We start from the raw sequence: 18,615 nt of genomic DNA on the forward strand, positions 1-18,615 counted from the left end.
TTCCCTGAACTGGGCATCCCCCAAACCGCACGCGCTCCCAAGAAACCTCTTTCTACAGATACTTCCATCAATTCATACCTAGCTCAATTCCTCTTCCGGTGAAGAGAAAGCTTCCAAACTGAAAAGGAAACCAGATAAGCTACACTCTGAGGCACAGCCGTTAGCAGGCAGGAAAACAAAAATATCCTCGGGCTGTGCATGGGGTTCCTGAGCAGTAAGAGAGGAGGTGAGCCACTCTGAACAACAAACATTTTTTTTATTAATTCTCCAAACAAACACAACAACATTTTTTTCTTTCATAAAAAAACTTAAATATGTATAACATTAACAGTTTGGGAAAAGTCAAACAAAGACTGAAAATGAAGAAAAGTGATAAAAAGACAAATTCAAGAACAGAATAAATATAGCCTATTTAAATGCACGCCTGGCCTTGGGTGACTGCTGCCAGAGGTCCAGGTCCTCAGTCTCAGAATTAGCAGGAATTCATAACCTCCTCCAACTCCAGCATGTCCAAGGGGGGGATTTTGGTGACTTCAAAGAAGACCCTGCAAAAAGAAGAGGTGTGTGCTCAGTGTAAAATACGCCAAAGGAAGTGGGCTCCATGGAATAAGTGGGACCTAAGGCCCTTGATTCCTTATCTTCCTTTAAGCCTGGTGCAGACAGTAAGGGAAAACAGTACATGAACCTTTCTTTTCCCTGAAGTGAAGCTAGTCTGGGCCTCGCCATGACTGAGCACAAACCCAAGCTTGGCACAAACTGGAGCTTGGCACTTACTGGTTAGAATACTTGGAACGCACAGTCTGGAGCTTATCGGAAGAACGTGAAGTCAGCATGGTGTTCAGCTGCTTGACCAAGGGGCGAAGATCAGAGGTCTTGTAGCCACTGTAACACTCCAGGGTGGGAGCCTGGGAGAAGCAATGAATAGTGACTTTTATGACAGGAAGCAGACCCTTCCTCTGTCTCTGCTATCCCAAATCCAAACTTCCTATCCTTGATACAGAAACGGAAGCCAGTCAAAAACATTTCAGACTCACATGACACAAACACTGACGATAATTATAGGGTACTACCTAGAAGAACAGGTTCCAGCCACAAACAAGTGGTATGGCTATATCCATGGGGACAAGTTGGGTGCTAGCCCTGCCCATAGGTATTCAGGTATGCTGAAATCCACTAAGGAACAGGACTAACTTTATACTCACTCTCAGGTCAAGGGCCAATGGCCAGGCAAACCTCAGAATAAACTTGAGGGCCCAACTCAACAGCCAACAGGAACTTAAGGCTGTTCCTCCTCTCTGGCTCTAACAGCTATCATTCCATGCATTCATTTTCTCATTCAAGTTCAAGGATACCAGTTCTGTGACAAGTAAAATAGCAGAGGTTTTACGAGCAAAGGTTCTGGAGGCAAACAGCTTGGGTTCAAGTTCCGGTTTCACTAACAGCATGGCCTTGAACCAGTTCTTTATTAACCTTTTGGTGCCTCCATTTCTCAATCTGCGAAACAGGGATCACTACAGTAATTAAATGATAGGATTAAATGAGTTACTATATATAAAACACATGGAACAGTGTCTAGTGCATAGTAAGTGCCTGAAAAATGCTAGCTAGGGTTAACGATACGACCAAGCCCTGTACAGGATGCTGGGAATATACGCATGACTACAGCCCTGCCCTTCAGGAGGCTGCAGTGTCGTGGAGGAGAGGTGTGTACACTGAGAAGTACAAAACGTGTGGGAAGCGCTACGATGGACGTGAGCCTAGGGCACTGGGAGAGCAGAGCAGGACCCATGATCTTTGGCCAGCAGAGTCACAGAAAGCGTCACAGAGGAGAGCACAGCTGCAATGAGTGTCGAAAGTCAAGTGGCAGCTCCACAGGTAGAGAAAGGGAGATTTATTCTATAAGGCAGTGGTTTTCTAAAAACATCTTTAATTATTTTACCTGAACTCCTTTTTTTTTTTAAACAGCTTACTTGGAAGCCCAAATATCTTACCTGGAATTGGGGGTGAGGGCTAACAAGCGCCCCAATTTGGATCCCTTTACCTTTTACATGGGCCTGAGACCCTACTGCAGGAATCCCAGGGGTCTACTGAATAATGTTTGGAAACCACTGTCACAAGCAAAGGGTAGTCATTGGCACAGTGAGCAGGGGACTAACACATTATTATATTCGGTGTGTTAAATAGGATCATGGCCCCATTGTCACTGCATTGGTTCGGACCCCAGTGCTTTACCTTGACTATTACCAAAACTTACTCGCTGGTGTTGCCACTTTTACACTCTCATCTACCGTGTTTCGCCAAAAATAAGACCTAGCCAGACAGTCTAATGCGTCTTTCGGAGCAAAAATTAATATAAGACCTGGTCTTATTATATTACATTTTATATTATGTTATGTTATGTTATATTATATTACATTATACCCAGTATCATATTATATTATATTATATTGTATTATATTATAACATATCATATTATATTACATTGCATTATATTATATAAGACCCCACCTTATAGAGGAAAATAAGACAGGGTCTTATATTAATTTTTGCTCCAAAAGACGCATTAAAGCTGATGGTCCAGCTAGGTCTTATTTTCGGGGAAACACGGTAGTATACACCTTCTATACTGCTATACCAATACTGTTTCCAAAACACACTAATGGGAGTATGTCACTCCCCTGCCTAGAAAATTTCCAATGCCTCAGTATAAAATGGGTCTCTAAGCATGGCATCGAAGGGCCCTTACAATCTGACTGCATCCTACCTTCTGGCCTCATCTCTCACCATTCTCTATTCACATAGCCTCTGCTCTATCCACAGGAAATATGTTCTTCTGCCCCAAGTACATCACACTCTTTTCTCACTGCCTTCACACCTTTTCGATTATTGAACTTCATCCCTTTTCAACTATCTGTCTACCTAGATTGTCTCCTCTCACACGTTCCTTTCAGGATCCAACTCAAAAGTCACCGCCTCTGTGAAGCCTTCTTATCTATAGAAGCAGGGTATATAGCATCAAGGACTATGGAGCTGTACTACCAGGGTTCAGATCAGGGCTGACATTTACCTAATACTCACTGGTACAGCCATGCCAAGGGTTAAAACACTGAAATATTTCTATACTGGTTGGCAAGCATGTTGCTGCCCTGAACCCCTCAGGACCTACCAGACTTCCCCAGGATCCAAGGGTCAAAGCCTGGCCCAGCGTGGGGCCTCCGAGAACGTGGCTCCAGAGCTATGGCCACATCCACTCTGATTATACAGCACTGACCGTGCACCACCCTAGGCTGTGCCTCTCATTAGCAAAACATGGGAAGTTATTTCTGATCTCTAAACTAGGGATACTACTGATCTTACAGTGTTCTTGTGAAGATTAAACAAAGTGCTGAGATCACTATTTAAGCACTCCACCCATAGAAACGTAACTGTTGACAGGGTTCTTTCTCAGTACACAGAGGCTTTCCCCTCAGTAGTTGCTCTAGGATATGTAGGCTGGGGTGCTCAGCAGTGGCTGGAAAGAGTAGGCTTACTTGCAAGCATACTCTTTGTACTTGGATTGCATGTTACACATCAGTAAAAATTCACAGTTCTCTGCAGTTGCTTTCATTCAACTTTTCATAAAACAGAGAAACCATCAAATATGGGTTTTATTTGTTTTGGCGAAGGAGGATCAGGGTCCTTCCTCTTCAGAGAAGAGCACGACAGTGTACCTGTGGCTCCCCTGTTATACACATGGGCAGTTGCTTTCACTCCTCTGTTCCAACAAGCTCCCTCAGGGGAGAACCTCGCCGAGGGGACTGTGAGGGGCCGAGGAGAAATGGGGTCAGGTGAGAACTGGGCGCACCCTACCTACCCCCTGCTACAATCAGAGTCATTTCACATTAGTCTGTTTTGCAATATCAAGCTTTCAGGTAAGCATTCTTTGGAACGCAGGGTACCATGACTAAGAAAAATGAAATACAACTCTTTAAAACAATTGCTGTAGAGACCCTTCAGGCAACTGGCTCCTATTATGTCGCGATGTCAAGAATCCGTCACTGGGGGTATACGGCAGTGATGTACACCTTCCTCCTGCCTCCGGGGCTGACCCTGTGCTTCGGAATCCCTACCCCTTGCCCCAAGGCAAATGTTTACCCAGTGTCCGAGCTTCTTCATGTAGAGGGCCAAGAGGAAGCAGCCAGCAGCTAGCTTGGAAGCCCTCTCATGGATATAGTCGTATTCCTGCAGGGTCATCTCGCAGACGAAGCGGGACAGGGTCAGTAGGGTCATGTCGGCATGGAGACACTAAAGTCAGCAAGAAGACTAGCTCAGCAAGCAATTCAGAACGCCAGCACCAAGCAGCAGACACCTGGACCCACTCTCTCCACTTATCCCACCTCATGCCTAAATGGCTTTCTGCCTGAACCCAAGCAACTTTGTACCTGGGTCCAGCCTCGGGGGTGTTCCATTCTACAAAAGCACTCCTTCCCCTTCCTTGTTTGTCTTTTTAAACAATTATAACCTCTAGCACACACAGAAGAAAAGTACACAACACCCACTTGTAGAATACAACGAGTAATTATAATGTGATACCCCCCAGCCCTTAACCAATACTCAGGTGAAGGAAAACTTTTCCAGCATCTCCCTCAAACTTCCCATGTGTCCCTTCCTGATAAAAGAATCTTCTCACCCTCCCCTACTCTGCCCTCACCTCAAAACTTCAAGCACACTGTGGAAATCTGCAATTTCTTCATCCCACACTTCATAAAGACTGCCCACTTAGGAGGGTGGACTGTAGAAGAAATTCCCCTGCCCCCAGTTGTCCCTTTCCCTTTCCCTGCCATTCACACAGTCACTGGGTATGCAGGGACTAACCCAGTAGTGGGAGAATGGACATGTGCCGCCTATATCTTACCACCGCATATCTGCGCAGAAAATGATAGGCCACAGGAATGTTGATATCGAATTTGAGGGTTTGCAGGATGCTCATTTCAACGGCGAGCATCTCTTTTCGCTGATAAATGTCATCACAGATATACAGGAAGTCATCCATACAAGGTGGGTAGGGCTCCTACAGGCGGAGAGGAGAGGCAGTCAGAACCAGGCAAAGACCGTCCACTCCTATCTGCTTGGATACGAAACGCAGAGGAGGAGAGGGGTGAAGGATAGGAGGCAATAACATTTCCTGGCATAAACCTTCTGGTCAGCCCTGAGAGCCAGCTTCTGGTTGATTTCAGTGGCCCATCTGCAAAAAAAAAAAATCTGAGAGACAGGAGAGATCTGCTTGAAAACTGCACCACTGGAGAAAGGCTGCAGCCTCTTAGGATGGATTCTTACAGCCATAGAAAAGTAAACTATGGCACCAGGACTGGAGTCAGTGATCACACTTCTAGTAAATGAGAGACAGGAAAAGGAAATTTAAGGCCTGTTCTGGGGGGAAGGGAGGAAGGAGACCAAAAAAGGGGAAGTACAGATGGGAAAGAAGCCCTCACTTGTGTCCTAGTCTAAAGAATAAACAAAGTTTGGGAGGGGGCGCTGCCAGGGGAAACAGGCAGTGAGAGAGAGGCAGCCAGGCACACAGGGAGCCTAAGTGGAGACTGAGGCCTGCAGGGGGTGGGAGGACGGGCATGGGGGCGAGACTGGGAAGACCCTGGCCAGGCCAAGGGTCAGCAGAACCCAGGCAGGACACCTTACTATGCCCCGCCCTCTGGTTCTGGGGAGGGGAGTGGGAAGCAGGCAGAGCCCTGGAGTGTTTCTCTAACTACGTCTGCATGGCCACCCCAGCCTTCTCCACACCTTTCTCTGTTTCTCTGTTTTCAGATCACAAACTGGACCCACCTTCTGGTTTTTCAGACAAGGAACTTGAGGCCCAGAGAGAGGAAGTGACTTGTTCAAGTTCACACAGCAACATAGTGGTTAACACCAGGGCAAGAAAGTCTCCTTTCCATTGCTCTATTCGTCACAGGCTGCTTCCTTTCTTTGCTTTTCATACTACCTCCACACCTCCCCTTGCAAAAGCCTTTCTGTACTTCTCAATCTTGTGAGGGGAAAACACCCCTTCTCCAAAAAGCTTCGTAGGGGCCCTTTGTCCTGGCAACCAAAAGAGGGGTGCTCCCTGTTCTAAGATTTGCTAAGAAGTGCCCCTCTAAGAAGTGCCCCTTGTACTCTCCTCCTCCCTCCTGCACTGTTGGGACCCCAGCTGCTTTTTATAACCCCCTTGAGGCTGAGGCATGAAGTATTTGCTCAAGCCATCAGAAGAGTCCTAGGTAGGGAAAGGGAGGAGGAAGAAAAGGAGGGAAGAGAAGGAGGGAGGGAGACAGGAAGGGGAAACAAGGGAAAGAACCAGGGAGCGAGTGAGCAGGGGAGGAAGTAAGCCAGAGAGGGAAACAGTAAGGAGGAAGCAAGGGAGGGAATGAGGGAAGACATGGGGAGAGAGGGAGAACAGTAAGGAGGAGGCTAGGCAGCAAGGGATGAAAGGAGGATAGAAGGGAGTAAAGTAAGCAAGAGTAGCTGGGAGGGAATGAACAAGGAAGTAAGCAAGTCAGGGAGCTAGCAGGGAGGAAGCAGAGAGGAAGCAGGGAGGAGGGGTGGAAAGGGAACCAGGGGAGCAAATAGGGAAGGAAGTGAGCCAGAGAGGGAGGCAGGGAGGGAGGGAGGGAAGGAGAGAGAAAAGGGACAGGGAGCAAGCCGAGACTAGGGATCAAGGGTGGGAAGTAGGGAGGGAAGGGGAAAGACAGGAAGGGAGAGAAGGAATTAGCAGAAAAGTGGGGAGGAGGGGCGAAGGGGAGATCAAAGGGGGAGGGAGCAAGGCATAAGAGAAGCCAGGTAGGGGAGGGAAAGACAAGCAAGGGAGAGAGGCTGGGGTGGAAGGGAGAGAGTTAGCAAGGGGAAGAAAGAGAGTAAGGGAAGGGGAGAGAAAGGGAGGGAGGGAGGCAAGAAGGGAAAGTGGGAGGATGGGAAGGAGGGGATGGTGGGGGGATGGAGCAAGGGAGAGAGACACAGGAGTGAGGGATGAACAAAGATGGACGGAACAGAGGGAGGGAGGAAGGGAACCAGTGAGCGAGGGAGGGATGGAGCAGGGGATAGAATGAGGGAGCAAGTGAGGAAGTAAGGCAGTGAGCAAGAGAGGGACCCAGAAAGGGAGGGAGGGAAAGAGCCACAGAGGGAAGGAGCCCAGTATGGAGTGAGCCAGTACACAAAGCAGGAATGGAGGGATCAACAGATGGATTGAAAGAGGGCTGGAGGGAGGAAGTTTGCTAGGGAATGAGGGTGTAAGTGAAGGAAGGGCAGGAGTGAAGTGAGGGTGGAAGGGAAGCAAGGGCAAGGGTGGCAAGAGAGGGAGAGGAGGAGGCAAGTAAGGAGCAAAGGAAGGAGGCTTAGAGTTAGGGAGGGAGATACAGAACAAGGTAGGGAGTGAATGAGCAAAGAGGGAGGAAGGCAGGAAGCCAGTTAGGGATACAGCTGGGGAGGGAGGAAGTATGGGAGGGAGCACAAATACAAACCCACAGTTCTAAAGCTCTTTGAACTCAATAAAACTGGCTACCCCTCTGCTCCTAAACCCTAAGATTTCACACAACCAGCCTACCTGATGGTAAAAAATGAGAGTTAAACAAGATCATTTAGCATCTAAAGAAAAGAATCAGAGAAATTAGTTAGATGGATTATGGTTATGAAGGAATGACTAGCTCTTTGTTCTTATACTGCCATTTCAAAAAGAACTCTTTCACCCGGACTCATTATCCTGTATACCAGGCCATTTCTCTTAAATGTCTCCAGCACCCAAGTTTGGAAATGCTTTCTTATACATGCGGTACAACATTCCACTAGATGGAGAAGGATTGGTGGGAAAAGGAAAGGGTGGAGGACAGAGAATCATGGACCAAAAGGAAGCTTGAAAAAGAATGACCCATTTCATTAGGCACATGCCCACATATACACATCTTAGAAGAAATGGAAGAACCTTGTTGATGCCAAGAAACAAACATACCACCATCGACACCCAACACCGGCTGCCCTGCTGGGGAAGAGAGACAAAAACTTGGTAGAAAAATTATGAGTGTGTGTGTGTGTGTATAATTGTAAACACAAACAGGTACAAATATATGCAAACGTATATACACACGTGTGTATATATGTATATACATATACACATACACACATACATACACGGTACACATGCATGTATCCATATACATGCCTACATAGACATAGACATATATACGTATCTGGGTTGGACAAATCTGATTGATTAGTTCTTTCCAGGTTCTGTGGACTCAGGCTCACCTCAAATTTTGCTGCAATCAGAAAAGCAGTGGAACCAATGAGTTGTAGCTTGTCCCGCTTGCATATTACCTCCATAAGGTAGTGATCCACCAGCTTCACTGCCAAGTAGAGGGTCTCATGACTCACCTCAAAGTTCATCTGGAAGAATACACAAACAGTACAAATCTGCATATTGTCCAGCTCCAAAATCACATCCAGAGAAATGTGACTACCTGATCTGCAGCACTGAGAAAAGCAGAGCTACCAGACCTGGCCAAGTGAGACTCTGCTATAAATGTGGGAACTACTTCAGGTAAGTGCCTGAGGGTATCTCCAGTGCCTCTGAGGACTGGCAGTATCTAGCCCTACACATCTGGGTAGGTGACCAGTCACACAAATCAGAAAGACTCTGCCTTCTCTATGAACGCCTGGAGTGAACACCCTCCCCCGCTTGATCTCCAATACGTACTTAGATTCTTCCTTTCCCCATTTGCTATTACATTATACAGTGAACTCCCAAAAGAGATCATGTCTATCGACCTCTGAAATAGACACTTATTTGTTTATCAGTTTATTCATCCAGTAGTTTATCATCCCAACTAGCTATGCTATTAGAATGTATGGACTGGGAACAAGCACCAATAGTACCATTTGGAAGTGAGCTGAGGGGCTGGAGAAGCCAGAATGAGATGAAGCATTCCTGTGTTTCCCCGAAAATAAGACCTAGCCGGGTCATCAGCTCTAATGTGTCTTTTGGAGCAAAAATTAATATAACATCCGGTCTTATTTTACTCTAACACAAGACTGGGTCTTATATAATATAATATGATATGATATATGATATGATACAATATAACATAATATATAATGTAATATAATATATACAATATAATACTGGGTCTTATATTAATATTTGCTCCAAAAGATCCATCAGAGCTGATGGTCTGGCTAGGTCTTATTTTGAAGAAATACGGTAGTAGTATAACCCTCCTTCCCTTTTATTTATTCTTGTCTTGCCTTCACCAGTTCCAAGAAACCATCTCCTATAGCAGTAGCCCCAGAGTTAGTGCTCGCCTATATGGCATCTTTGTGAACATTAGAGAAAAGGTCCCTTCTGTGGGTGAACACCACTCTGTAGTCACACATCTTATCAAGTAGACAGTACCTTTATATGAATCAACAAAAGGTTCCCCTGCCTCAGGGCATGGCAGCCCCAAGGTCAGAATGCACAGCTTGACAAACAGAGTTATGAGCTGGATTCCATTGCCCGCTTTGGCTTTGGCTGGAGGCCGTGTGCAGGCACTATGTGTGCTGTACACAGGGCTCCTACGCAATCCTCAGTGATGCTTCTTCCTCACAACCCCTTAGGCTCTTAGGATTTGAGAACAATAAAATCTGTGTTAGTCCAACACCTCAACCAATGCTTGAATCCTCTCTTTAATATCTCCACCAAAAAGGGTGGTCAGTTCCTGCCACAGAACCTGCTAATACAGCCCAATCTCTCTGTGAATACTTTTAACAGAAAATTCTTCCTTTACAATATTAATTATTCTAAAAAACAGACTGAAAAGTGCCAAATACAGGTCATGAACATGGAGCTATGTGAATTAAGAGGAAGGAGGAATTACTGCTGGTTGTAGACATAGGAAATAGTTTGTAAAGAAAGCACATTGTAGCTGGACCTTCTAGGACAGATACAGTAAAACACTTGTAAATTAGGAGGGAATCAAGTACATTTAAACTTGGAAAGAATCAAGTATAGAAAAATTTATTTGTAGCATTTTCTAAAAAACCATGATGTTATAAAGACATTATAATTCCCTGGGAACTATCATTAAGTCCCATTTGATTCACTCTTTAGAGATAAAATAAGTACATGTGAAAACGTTGCAAATGAAATAGATATGGATATTTTCATTCTTCTTAGATAATATCGCCATCATGGAGATGTAAAGTATGGCATAGGGAATTTGGTCAATAATATTGTAATAACTATGTAGGGTGTCAGATGAGTACTAGATTTATCAGGGTGATCACTGTGTCACGTTATACGTGTAATTCCTAAGTTATACACCTGAAACTAATATAATATTGTATGTCAACTCTATTTGAAAAACAGAACCATACAATTTCACTCATAAGTGGGATACAAAAGTGAAAGCAACAAAGAAAAATGACAAACAAATGAACAAAAACACATAGACACAGACAACAGGTTAGTGGTTACCAGAGAGTAAGGGGAGCATGGTAGAAGAGGATAAAGGGGGTCAAATAGATGTGATGGAAGGAGAACTGACTCTGGGTGGTGAACACACAATGTAATACATAGATGATGTATTACAAAATTGTACACTTGAAACCTATATAATTTTACTACCCAATGTCATCTCAATGAATTTAATAAAAAATATTTTTTTAAAAAAACACAAGAGCAGGGATCTTCAACAGTAAGAATCAGAAAGAAAAGAACATCTCCTGAGATCATGCCTGCCCTTACTGGGCTCCCTTGCTCAACAAAGAAATCTGTGCTAATTAAATTTATTGACTATCCCATGGAAAATATGCTTATTTTTTCTTTAAATTTTCAGATATTAATATAGTTAAAAAAGAATTTTGCAAATCAAAAAATTATTAAAACAAAATTTTAGGAAATTTTGTGAGCTGCGGTTAAACATTAAATTATAAACTTACAGTTAAATCAATTATATTTAAAAAACAACACACAGGGCCGGCCCGGTGGCTCAGGCAGTTTGGAGCTCCATGCTCCTAACTCCAAAGGCTGCCGGTTCAATTCCCACATGAGCCAGTGGACTCTCAACCACAAGGTTGCCAGTTAAACTCCTCAAGTCCCACAAGGGATGGTGGGCTTCGCCCCCTGCAACTACGATTGAACACAGCACCATGAGCTGAGCTGCCTCAGGCATGTCTCAGTTGGGTGAAGCATGGGCTCTAAACCACAAGGTTGCAGGTTCAACTCCCACAAGGGACCGTGGGCTGTGCCCCCTGCAACTAGCAATGGCAACTGGACCTGGAGTTGAGCTGCGCCCTCCACAACTAATATTGAAAGGACAACAACTTGACATGGAAGAGTCCTGGAAGTACACAATGTTCCCCAATAAAGTCCTATTCCCCTCCCAGCTACCCCCAAAGAAAACACAAAGCAGAATGAGACTTCATACCTAGACAATGTATCTAAAAACTACCTCCTAAAATTTAATCTCAATACCAATTTTAACAAGCTGTCAAAAACAATGCATAGTATTTTCTTTCAGAATCTAAAGGGAACATATACTGAAGTACATTTGTTGTCTTGAGGAGAAATCTTTTTGCAATTATTTGAATTTCTAGCTGAACTATCCACTTTTTTTTCATGAAACAATTTTTACTTCAGGGAATGACTAACCATGAGGCTATAATTATTCACATGTGGTTATGTGGCAGATATATTCTCAAAAGTTAACAGTGAACCGTTCATTTCAAAGGGAAACAATTGAGAATACTTTTAGCCATTGATAAAATTTAAGCTTTCAAGAAAAATTATAATTTTGAAAACTTGTGCATGTCACCATAGATGTGATAGCTTCCCCTACATAGAGGCTTTTCCGATGAGATCAGTGGGGATATTAAATTTTTTTTACATTATGTAATGAAATTTATCAAATTTGGGGGTTCTGCCTAATTCTGTGAACATTTTTTTTCAAATGACCAACGTGTGATGTACAAAATCATGCAGGAGCAAAAGTCCATCCCAAGTGCAAGATAGTAACAAATTACAAAAATTACACTGAGAATTTCAAATTCCAATTTTCCAGTAATCTTTAAGGAAATACTACTGTCTAATTTTGTATTGTATCAGAAAAGAATATTTGGATACCTAAAACACTATTAAATCACTCCTCCATTTTCCAACTACATCTCTGCATTAGCCTAGATTTTCTTCCTTCTTCCATCCAAACAATTATGTCAAATACTGAATGCAGAATTTGATAGAAGAATCCAACTGTCTTCTAGCAAGCCATTATTCTCACTATTTTTATTTCAGAAAAGTTATTTTTCATAATATAGCTCTATATATGAGCATGTAACGGGTTTATTGTTCTGATTTTTTAATGAATTCATATATTGTTTAAAATCCTTCAGATTTAATTTCTAATACAGCAATTATTGATGGGGATAACCCATATAATCCAAAGTTCTTTGGGGTCCATCTCAAGAAGTGTGTGAACTGATAGTTTAGATTATTTTAATTATACTTGCGAATGCATAGATTGTCACTTCAAATTTTTCTTCACCGTGGTATGCGTTTTCTTACCTTCTAATTAATAATAACTAATGCAGGTATCTCTTGATTTCTACTATACTAAACCAAGATACTACAGGTTATGATCTAAGGTATTATAACCAAACTATTCTAATTTGCAGATTGAAACATTGTGAAAGAAAGACTTTGGTAAAAGTCATTTTATTTGTCTATTTTACTAGAGCAAGAGCTAAATAGCAAAAACTAGAAACAAGGACAATAAAGCATGACCATAGAGAGTTTTGAATATATTATGCTGTACATTTTCCTGCTGAAATTTAGGCAAATATTATTATTTATTACTAATTATGTAATGGAGACAAAAATCAATGGTATTAAAAGCAATGAAATTGGTAATACATTTTAAACATTTTGATAAAATATTGAAAAGGATCAGTCTTTGTGATTTTAGTTACATTCACTACAGCATATTCAAAGGAAAAGGCTATGTACCAGAAGTGTTTATTTCATAAAAGAGAAAATTAAAAACAAGAGTTTAGCAAGATCACAACATGGATGACATTTTTTTAATATACAATGTTAATGTAACTCTCCCCCTAGCACTAAAAGGCAACAATACTGCAATGTAAAATTCCAATGTGAGTAAGAAAATCATGTCCAAACTCAGATTATTAATAAGCACTTGGGTCTTTGATACAGGATGCCATGCATAAGCTAGTCAAACACAGTTTCAGCCTTCGGGAGCTGACAACTCTCATCTCTCTAAGGTGACAGAAAACTACAAGTGCTGGAACAAATAAAACTGTCTCCATTTACAAATGACATAATTCTATATATAGAAAACTTCAATAAACCTACAAAAAACCCTAAAAATTAATAGGTGAATTAATAAGGTTATAGAATAAAAGATCAAAACACGAATAAAAACATTACATACTGGAACTAAAAATGGAAATCTAAATTTTAAAAAATATCATTTATAAGAGCTCCAGATAAATAAAATATTTTGCTACAAATCTAACAAAACATGTACAGAACCTATATGGAACAAAAAAACACCTCCATGCTCACGAATTGGAAGAATCAATAAAGTTAAAATGGCCATCTTACCCAAAGCAATATACAGATTTAGTGCAATCCCCATCAAAATCCCAAAGGCATTTTTTAAAGAAATATAACAAAAAAAATCATCAGATTAGTTTGGAATCACAAAAGACCCCGAATAGCCAAAGCAATCTTATGAAAAAAGAACAATACTGGAGGTATCACACTCCCTGACTTTAGCTTGTACTACAGGGCTACAATAATCAAAACAGCATGGTATTGGAAGAAAAACAGACACATAGACCAATGGAATAGAATTGAGAACCCAGAAATAAAACCACATAAATATGGACAGATAATTTTTGACAAAGAAGCTAAAAAACATACAATGGAGGAAAGACAGCCTCTTCAATAAATGGTGCTGGAGAATTGGATAGCCACGTGCAAGAGAATGAAACTGGACTGCTATCTATCACCATGTACCAAAATTAATTCAAAATGGATCAAAGATTTAACCATAAGACCTGACACAATAAGCTGGATAGAAGAAAACATAGGTACTAAACTTATGGACCTTGGGTTCAAAGAACATTTATGAATTTGACCCCAAAGGCAATGGAAGTAAAAGTTAAAATTAACGAATGGGACTATATGAAACTTAAAAGCTTCTGCACAACAAAAGAAAACATCGACAAAATAAAGAGGCAACCAACTGAATGGGAGAAGATTTTTGCAAACAGTGCCTCTGATAAGGGGCTAATATCCAAAAATATACAAGGAACTCATGCAACTCAACAACAAAAAAAACAACCCAATTGAAAAATGGGCAGAGGACCTGAAGAGACATTTCTCCAAAGAGGACATACAAATGGCAAACAGACTAATGAAAAAATGGTCAACATCACTAATCATCAGAGAAATGCAAATAAAAACCACAATGAGATATCACCTCACCCCACTCAGAATGGCTATCATCAACAAGACAAATAGTAACAAGTGTTGGAGAGGCTGTGGAGAAAAAGGAACCCTCATACACTGATGGTGGGAAAGCAGACTGGTGCAGCCGTTATGGAAGGCAGTGCGGAGGTTCCTCAAAAATTACGAATAGTATTACCATATGACCCAGCAATCCCTCTCCTGGGTATCTACCCAAAAAATTTGAAAACATTTATAAGTAAAGACACGTGTGCACCAATGTTCATTGCAGCTTTGTTTACGGTGGCCAAGACATGGAAACAACCAAAATGTCCTTCGATAGATGAATGGATAAAGAAGTTGTGGTACATATACACAATGGAACACTATTCGGCGGTAAGAAAAGATGATATAGGAACATTTGTGACAACATGGATGGATTTTGAGAGTATAATGCTAAGTGAAATAAGTCAGACAAAAAAAGGAGAGAACCATATGATTTCACCGATATGTGGTATATAAACCAAAAACAACAAAAGAACAAGACAAACAAATGAGAAACAAAAACTCATAGACACAGACAATAGTTTAGTGGTTACCAGAGGATAAGGGGGGGTGGGGGGTGGGAGATGACGGTAAGGGGGATCAAATATATGGTGATGGAAGGAGAACTGACTCTGAGCGGTGAACACATAATGGGATTTATTGATGATGTAATACAGAATTGTACACCTGAAATCTATGTAACTTTCTAACAATTGTCACCCCAATAAACTTTAAAGAATAGAAATATTTCACAGAAGAAAGGAAATTACAAAAAAACCTCAAAAACATAGAAACCCTAAAGAAATGAGAAACATACCACGTTCATGGGTTGGCAGATTCAACACAGAAAAGATGTCAATTCTATTCAACTCTACCTATTGATGTGTTGGGGGTCCCAAGACCACATTCCTAGGAGGACTCACAGGACTCGGCAGACAGTCATGTTCATGGCTATGATTTATTATAGCAAAAGATACAAAGCAAAATCAGCACACAGAAAAGCACTGGCAAAGTTTGGTGAAAAGCAGAAGCGAGCTTCCAAGGCTCCAGTCCCGGTAGAGTCGCTCCGACTGCTCTTAATTCCTCCAGGGATGAGATGTGACCATGTGCGTAAAGTGTTGTCTACCAGGGAAGCTCTTAATGACTCGGTGCCTAAGATTTTATTGAGAGCTGGTGACGTAAACACTCTCTGCTTAGCATGTACCTAAATTCCAGACTCCCAGAAGGGAAGCAGGTGTTCAGAATAAACCATTGTTTGCACAAAGACTTCAGGCACAATTACCATTAAGGGAGGGTTTTATAGCAGTGTAGGGAACTGTTTACCAGTCAAGTTCCCAGATGCCAGCCAAGGGCCACTTTGCAAACCGACCTTCTAAGGATAGCAGTATTACGCCCATTATGGTAACTCTTTTCTGCACAAAATATAACTCAAGTCCAATCAAACTCTCAGCAGAATATTTTGTACATATAGACAAACTGATTCTAAACTTTATGTAGAAAGGCAAAGGAATTATAATAGCTAAAACAATTTTGAAAAAAAAAACAGAATAGAGTTGAAAGAATCATGTCACCTATTTTTAAGACTTACTATAAAGCTACAGAAATAAAGGCAGTTTGGTATTGACAAAGGGATAGACACAGAGCTCATTGAAATAGAATACAGAAATAAGTATAGAAATAGACCCACACAAATAAGGCCACTTGATTTTTGGCAAAGGTGCAAAAGCAATTAAGTGGAGAAAGTATATTTTTCCACAAATGGTTTTAGAACAACTGGACATCCATACGCAAAGAAAAAAAAGAACCTCAAAAACTTCACAACTTCTACAAAGACAAACTCAAAATGTGTTAGAGATTTAATGTTAAAACCATAAAACTTTTAGATAAAATCTAGGAGAAAATATTCATCACCTAGTTTTAGGCAAAGTGTTCTTAGAAATGACACAAATGGCACAATCCACAAAGAAAACATTTAAAAACAGGACTTAATCAAAAATAAAAACTTTTGCTCTGCGAAAAACATAGGTAAGAGAAATAAAAAGGCTACAGAACGGTAGGATATATTTGTAAATCACATATCTAACAAAGAATCTGTATCAAGAATATGTAAAGAACTCTCATAACTTGACACCAAGGAAATAAACTACCCAATTTAAAAATGGGCAAAAGTCTTATACACTTCACCAGAGAGAATGTATGGATGACAAATAAGAATAATGTTCATTATTAGCTCTTGAGCAAACACAAATTAAAATTATGGTGACATTCCTTTACACACCGATTAGATGGCTAAAATTAAAAACAAAAAATACTAATACCATGTGCCAGCAAGGATGCAAAGCACCTAGAAGTCTCTCATATATTGCAGGTGAGAACGTAAGATGGTACAATCATTCGGTGATAGTTTCTCATTAAGTTAAACGTACATTTATCGTATGACCCAGCAACCCCACTCCTGAGTATTGATGTTAAAAATGAAAACTTATATTCACATAAAAACCTGTACATGAATGTTGAAAGCAATTTTTTTCAGGGTCTCAAAAACTAGAAACAACCCAAATGTCCTCCAATGAGTGAATGGTTAAACAAACCATGGTATTCCTACAATGGAATATTACTTAGCAACCAAAAGGAATGAACTATTAATACAAACAACGTGGACAGATCTTAAGAGAATTGCGGTGAATAATAAAAGTCAATCTCAAAAGGTTACATACATACTGTATGACATTATATGACACTCATGAAATTCCATAATTAAAGAGGTGAGAACAAATTAGCGGTTTCCAGAGACAGGAAGGTAAGGGGAGGGAGATACGGTGGTTATAAAAGGGTAACATGAGAGATACTTGCCGTGACGGCACAGTACTGTATCTTAACTGTGGTGCTGCTGCTGCTGCTGCTTAGAAAATTTACATGTGTGATAAAATTATACAGATTAAACACAAACACACACACACAAAGAAGTGCATGTAAAACTGATGAAATTTAAATAAAGCCTGCGGACTTTGATTGTGACACTATATTACATTTATACAAAATGCTATCATTGGGAGAAGCTAGGTAAAAAACATGACCTCTATACTATTTTTGCAACTTCTTATAAATCCATTATTTCAAAACAAATGTCAAAATTTCACTGAACTGTATACCAAAATAGTCAACTGTGCTCTACCAAAAGTTATACTCGTACATTAGTATACCTTCTATAAAGCTCACTTGCAGAGCTTTATAAAAATATGTGTGTCTGGGACACCCCCCCTTAATTCTGATTTGGTAAGTCTGGGTTGGGACCTGGGCACCTGTGATTCTGTCATTTGTCAACTATAGGTGCAACTCTAGTAGGTAACTACCACTTTAAATGTGGGGGTAATATACACACCTATTAACAGTGGTTGTGGGATCATAGGTAATTATAAATTCTTACTTTGCTATAACAAATGTGAATTTTTGTGCAATAAAAATAACAGAAGCTTAAGAAAGATTCAGTTTATCATTCCATCTGGTAGAGATATTTTATCTCTATTATCCATTTATTCCCTGTCTCTACACCCAATTTCAACTGAATGTGATGAGTACATCTTCTCTGTTCTCATCTACATCACTAATAAAACTGCTCATCAGAACAAAATCTGCTGACAGTCCACTAGAAATCTCTTTCTGGCTTGGTAATGATCAACAATCTTTGGGATCAGTTTTATTTATTTAAGATCGCCCCAGATTTTACTCTTATCTAATTTACTATTCTTTTAATCAGTTCCGTAAGACGAGAGATATTTTCATGCTTTGCTGATGTTCAAATCTACATTTCCCTGGCCTGTCACTACAAAGTGAGCCTGAACCACTTCGCTGGTACTTAAAGCATATTAAACTACATTACTTTTTCTCCCCAATTACATAGTAACACTCTGCTGGGCATAGACTATGCCTTAAATTTCCATGCAAACTCCGTAACAATCCATTCAATTCCATTCATTCAACAAGTATGTACTGACACCCTACCATGTGCCAGCTACTATTCTGGGCTATCTTCCCTTAGCGTAAAGTGCTAATTAAGTATCCATGGCAGTATTCCCTCAACATCCAACCCTGGACAAACAGCTGCCATG

The 18,615-nt window shown here is 40.9% G+C and overlaps 1 protein-coding gene across 5 annotated transcripts in view; it reads right to left on the reverse strand.

The window, feature by feature from the left end:
- Positions 1-236: 236 nt before the first annotated feature.
- Positions 237-18,615, reverse strand: part of LOC308494380 (G2/mitotic-specific cyclin-B3-like) — a 49,936-nt gene continuing 31,557 nt past the window's right edge. For all 5 annotated transcript variants that reach the window (XM_081042163.1, XM_081042166.1, XM_081042165.1 and 2 more), the window contains 5 exons: positions 8,263-8,400; positions 4,895-5,050; positions 4,135-4,284; positions 775-905; positions 237-545 (listed from right to left, as the gene is read on the reverse strand). In XM_081042163.1, coding sequence (XP_080898289.1) covers positions 473-545; positions 775-905; positions 4,135-4,284; positions 4,895-5,050; positions 8,263-8,400 — 648 coding nt within the window. In that variant the 3' untranslated portion in view covers positions 237-472. The remainder of the gene's footprint in view (positions 546-774; positions 906-4,134; positions 4,285-4,894; positions 5,051-8,262; positions 8,401-18,615) is intronic.

The sequence above is a fragment of the Rhinolophus hipposideros genome (assembly GCF_964194185.1).
Source record: "Rhinolophus hipposideros genome assembly, chromosome: X".
NCBI lineage: Eukaryota > Metazoa > Chordata > Mammalia > Chiroptera > Rhinolophidae > Rhinolophus > Rhinolophus hipposideros.